This window comes from Oncorhynchus tshawytscha, unplaced genomic scaffold (assembly GCF_018296145.1).
Source record: "Oncorhynchus tshawytscha isolate Ot180627B unplaced genomic scaffold, Otsh_v2.0 Un_scaffold_14120_pilon_pilon, whole genome shotgun sequence".
NCBI lineage: Eukaryota > Metazoa > Chordata > Actinopteri > Salmoniformes > Salmonidae > Oncorhynchus > Oncorhynchus tshawytscha.
In genome coordinates this window covers 5,026-10,834 of record NW_024609564.1, presented here as the reverse complement: position 1 = coordinate 10,834, position 5,809 = coordinate 5,026, and the positions used below count along the sequence as shown (strand labels likewise).

Sequence of the window (5,809 nt, the reverse complement as noted above, 5' to 3'; positions counted from 1 at the left end):
TGTCTCCTTGGAGACCAGCACCTGCAGGGCGTGGGTCAGGTCTATGTCCGAGAAACACAGGGTACAGTCTCTATGGAAACATAGAAATATAGTGATGCTGCAGTCTCTATGGAAACACAGAAATATAGTGATGCTACAGTCTCTATGGAAACACAGAAATATAGTGATGCTACAGTCTCTATGGAAACACAGAAATATAGTGATGCTACAGTCTCTATGGAAACACAGAAATATAGTGATGCTACAGTCTCTATGGAAACACAGAAAGATAGTGATGCTACAGTCTCTATGGAAACACAGAAAGATAGTGATGCTACAGTCTCTATGGAAACACAGAAAGATAGTGATGCTACAGTCTCTATGGAAACACAGAAAGATAGTGATGCTACAGTCTCTATGGAAACACAGAAAGATAGTGAAGAGACACAGAGGTATATAGAGAGGTACACTGCTCAAAAAAATAAAGGGAACACTAAAATAACACATCCTAGATCTGAATGAATGAAATATTCTTATTAAATACTTTTTTCTTTACATAGTTGAATGTGCTGACAACAAAATCACACAAAAATTATCAAAGGAAATCAAATTTATCAATCCATGGAGGTCTGGATTTGGAGTCACATTCAAAATTAAAGTGGAAAACCACACTACAGGCTGATCCAACTTTGATGTGATGTCCTTAAAACAAGTCAAAATGAGGCTCAGTAGTGTGTGTATGTATGACCTCCCTACAACGCCTGGGCATGCTCCTGATGAGGTGGCGGACGGTCTCCTGAGGGATCTCCTCCCAGACCTGGACTAAAGCATACGCCAACTCCTGGACAGTCTGTGGTGCAACGTGGCGTTGGTGGATGGAGCGAGACATGATGTCCTAGATGTGCTCAATTGGATTCAGGTCTGGGGAACGGGCGGGCCAATCCATAGCATCAATGCCTTCCTCTTGCAGGAACTGCTGACACACTCCAGCCACATGAGGTCTAGCATTGTCTTCCATTAGGAGGAACCCAGGGCCAACCGCACCAGCATATGGTCTCACAAGTGGTCTGAGGATCTCATCTCGGTACCTTATGGCAGTCAGGCTACCTCTGGCGAGCACATGGAGGGCTATGCGGCCCCCCAAAGAAATGCCACCCCACACCATGACTGACCCTCCGCCAAACCGGTCATGCTGGAGGATGTTGCAGGCAGCAGAACGTTCTCCACGGCGTCTCCAGACTCTGTCACGTCTGTCAGATGTGCTCAGTGTGAACCTGCTTTCATCTGTGAAGAGCACAGGGCGCCAGTGGCGAATTTGCCAATCTTGGTGTTCTCTGGCAAATGCCAAACGTCCTGCACGGTGTTGGGCTGTAAGCACAACCCCCACCTGTAGACGTTGGGCCCTCATACCACCCTCATGGAGTCTGTTTCTGACCGTTTGAGCAGACACATGCACATTTGTGGCCTGCTGGAGGTCATTTTGCAGGGCTCTAGCAGTGCTCCTCCTGCTCCTCCTTGCACAAAGGCGGAGGTAGCGGTCCTGCTGCTGGGTTGTTGCCCTCCTACGGCCTCCTCCACGTCTCCTGATGTACTGGCCTGTCTCCTGGTAGCGCCTCCATGCTCTGGACACTACGCTGACAGACACAGCAAACCTTCTTGCCACAGCTCGCATTCATGTGCCATCCTGGATGAGCTGCACTACCTGAGCCACTTGTGTGGGTTGTAGACTCCGTCTTATGCTACCACTAGAGTGAAAGCACCGCCAGCATTCAAAAGTGACCAAAACATCAGCCAGGATGCATAGGAACTGAGAAGTGGTCTGTGGTCACCACCTGCAGAACCACTCCTTCATTGGGGGTGTCTTGCTAATTGCCTATAATTTCCACCTGTTGTCTATTCCATTTGCACAACAGCATGTGAAATTTATTGTCAATCAGTGTTGCTTCATAAGTGGACAGTTTGATTTCACAGAAGTGTGATTGACTTGGAGTTACATTGTGTTGTTTAAGTGTTCCCTTTATTTTTTTGAGCAGTGTATATATAGCCTGAAACAAAACATGGCCGTTGATGTAATGACACAACAGTGATAGGAGAGGAAAACCCTTTCTAGAACCTTTGAAAGATCTGGAACTCTGACCCTTGTTCTTCTCCCTCCATATGGACCAGCCCAGAGAAGGAGTTCTAGAACACAATGGAACAGTAGAACACATCAACAAGGTTCTACATTTATACAGTTCAGAACTTCCATATACCATTAGTAACAACACACAGGTGTGGGAATGGAGGAAAGTCACTCTGGGAACCCACTATGGGAAAATCCTTGAATTAAAATGATAAAATGTTAAAATAATTACACTGGTTCCACCCCCAGATTCCCCTCCATTTCCAGCAATGTCCTGAAAACACAACACTAGCCTGGTAAATCCAGAATGAACAATACGTTCATTTTTTAAAAAACTGCTTATCAGTCTGGCCTCCAGCCGATAAACAGGGTTTGGAATGAGACAGAAAATGGCTGGTCCAATCAGCGTTCGCCCAGAAACAATGGCAGCGTTTACGACCAAAACCAGACTAATAAGTGACGTAAAGAAATAGTAAAAAGCAGAGATCATGCTGGACCCACCCAGCTAAAACAATACTGCAGTCAACTAAGAAGAAACAATACTGCAGTCAACTAAGAAGAAACAATACTGCAGTCAACTAAGAAGAAACAATACTGCAGTCAACTAAGAAGAAACAATACTGCAGTCAACTAAGAAGAAACAATACTGCAGTCAACTAAGAAGAAACAATACTGCAGTCAACTAAGAAGAAACAATACTGCAGTCAACTAAGAAGAAACAAATACTGCAGTCAACTAAGAAGAAACAATACTGCAGTCAACTAAGAAGAAACAATACTGCAGTCAACTAAGAAGAAACAATACTGCAGTCAACTAAGAAGAAACAATACTGCAGTCAACTAAGAAGAAACAATACTGCAGTCAACTAAGAAGAAACAATACTGCAGTCAACTAAGAAGAAACAATACTGCAGTCAACTAAGAAGAAACAATACTGCAGTCAACTAAGAAGAAACAATACTGCAGTCAACTAAGAAGAAACAATACTGCAGTCAACTAAGAAGAAACAATACTGCAGTCAACTAAGAAGAAACAATACTGCAGTCAACTAAGAAGAAACAATACTGCAGTCAACTAAGAAGAAACAATACTGCAGTCAACTATGAAGAAACAATACTGCAGTCAACTAAGAAGAAACAATACTGCAGTCAACTAAGAAGAAACAATACTGCAGTCAACTATGAAGAAACAATACTGCATTCAACTAAGAAGAAACAATACTGCAGTCAACTAACAAAAAACAAACGTTACGTCTTGTGTTTTAATAAACAGAAAGTGGTGTCTTCTGAGATCAAAATCAAACCTTAGACTTCTATACATCATATGTCCCACAAGTTATTATATTGATTATATAAACCTATCTGATCATTATTTCAGGCCTGCATGGTAGGGGTTAGGAGCTAGTGTTTAGGGGTTAGGAGCTAGTGTTTAGGGGGTAGGAGCTAGTGGTCAGGGGTTAGGAGATAGTGGTTAGGGGTTAGGAGCTAGTGTTTAGGGGCTTGTGGTTAGGGGTTAATAGCTAGTGTTTAGGGGTTAGGAGCTAGTGGCTAGGGGTTAGGAGCTAGTTTTTAGGGGCTAGGAGCTAGTGTTTAGGGGCTAGGAGCTCGTGTTTAGGAGCTAGTGGTTAGGGGCTAGGAGCATATGGTTATGAGATAGTGGTTACAGTTTAGGGGTTAGGAGCTAGTGGTTAGTTGTGAGGGGTTATGAGCTAAGGGTTAGGGGTTAAGATCTAGTGGTTAGGGGTTAGGAGATAGTGGTTAGTGTTTAGGAGCTAGTGGTTAGGGGTTAGGAGCTAGTTGTTAGATGTTAGGGGCTAGGAGCTAGGGGTTAGGAGCTAGGGGTTAGGGGCTATGAGCTAGTGGTTAGGAGCTAGTGGTTAGGGGTTAGGAGTCATAGGGTTAGGGGCATAGGGCTAGGGGTTAGGGGTTAGGGGTTAGGGGCTAGGGGTTAGGGGCTAGGAGTTAGGGGTTAGGGGACTAGACCTAGGGGTTAGGTGCTAGGGGTTAGGAGCTAGTGGTTAGGAGCTAGGGGTTAGGAGCTAGGGGTTAGGAGCTAGGGGTTAGGGGCTAGGGGTTAGGAGCTAGTGGTTAGGAGCTAGGGGTTAGGTGTTAGGGGTTAGGTGCTAGGGGTTAGGAGCTAGGGGTTAGGAGCTAGGGGTTAGGAGCTAGGGGTTAGGTGCTAGGTGCTAGGGGCTAGGAGCTAGGGGTTAGGAGCTAGGGGTTAGGGGTCGGCAGAGTTGGCTTAGAATAGAAACAGTAATTTCTCTCAAACTGTCACTGTAATAGGGAGACTGTGTATCATAAAGAACAGGATATGACATCATAGTGGTAGTTACCTTGGGTCTGTCCCTGGCGATGAAAATGGTACAGTACTGAGCCCGTGCGAAAGGCAGGATGGTGGCGGCCATCTTGCCCAGGAGATTCTCCATCGACTTCTGTTCCTCTGACAGCAGCCTGGCCAGGGTCAACAACACCTGAGAGAGAGAGAGAGACACACACACACACACACACACACACACACACACACACACACACACACACACACACACACACACACACACACACACACACACAAGAGATATAACACGATGGTCGATTGATGATTGATTGATTGATTTCTAGCTACCTGGCATCGGTTGGCTTCCTGTCTGGAACTCTCAAACAGCTGAACATTGTCCAGGACCAGCCCGAGCAGACCCATGTGACAGGCCAGGACCTATCACAGAGCAGATGCACACATTAACAGCCAATCACTGGTCAGAGTTACTCATCAACAGCCTATCACTGGTCAGAGTTACTCATCAACAACCTATCACTGGTCAGAGTCACTCATCAACAGCCAATCACTGGTCAGAGTTACTCATCAACAGCCTATCACTGGCCAGAGACACTCATCAACAGCCAATCACTGGATCACTCACTTCAACAAGCCGATCATACTAGAGGTTCACCCACTAACAGCCAATTATATTACAGTTCATACTATTGTTAAACAGCCAATAACAAACAAACAGACAGACAGACAGACAGACAGACAGACAGACAGACAGACGGACAGACCTTCTCATCCTGGTCTGTGAACAGAGAACTCTGGACATCATCACTGATCCTCTTGTTCAGCACCAGAGCTGCTCCTAGAACCTAGAGGAGGGGGAGGAGGGAGAGGAGGCGGGAGAGGGAGAGGAGGAGGGGGGAGAGGAGGAGGAAGAGGTAGAGGGAGAGGGAGAGGGGACAGAGAGAGGAGGAGGAGGAGGAGGGAGAAGAGGAGGGCGGAGAGGAGGAGGAGGAGGAGGGAGAGGAAGAGGAGGAGGGAGAAAAGGAGGGGGAGAGGGAGGAGGAGGAGGGAGAGAAGGAGGAGGAGGGAGGGGAGAGAGAGAGAGAGAGAGAGAGAGGCGAGAGGGGGAGAGAGAGAGACATAATTTTTTGGGGGGATAATAGAGAGAGGGGGGGTAGAGAGTAAAGAGGAAGACGGATAAACAATTACGTACATTTGCACAAGATTTGGAATGTCAGTTTACTTCCAGAATTGACAGAAGAATTGGAATTAGCCTGAACCTTGATGATATATTATGTATCCCAAATAGCACTCAATTTGTTATATAGTATACTACTTCTGTCTAGAATGGTATGAGGGGAATAGGGTACACTACTTCTGTCTAGAATGGTATGAGGGGAATAGGGTACACTACTTCTGTCTAGAATGGTATGAG

At 45.8% G+C, this 5,809-nt stretch overlaps 1 protein-coding gene across 1 annotated transcript; it reads right to left on the bottom strand.

Moving 5' to 3' along the window:
- Positions 1–1,986: 1,986 nt before the first annotated feature.
- LOC121845161 (cGMP-specific 3',5'-cyclic phosphodiesterase-like) lies at positions 1,987–5,240 on the bottom strand (the record flags this gene model as incomplete). The annotated part of the gene is made up of 4 exons (XM_042315934.1): positions 1,987–2,160; positions 4,436–4,573; positions 4,726–4,815; positions 5,160–5,240. Coding segments are annotated over 4 exons (384 nt in total), but the record flags the coding sequence as incomplete, so codon positions are not given.
- Between the last annotated feature and the right edge of the window lie 569 nt (positions 5,241–5,809).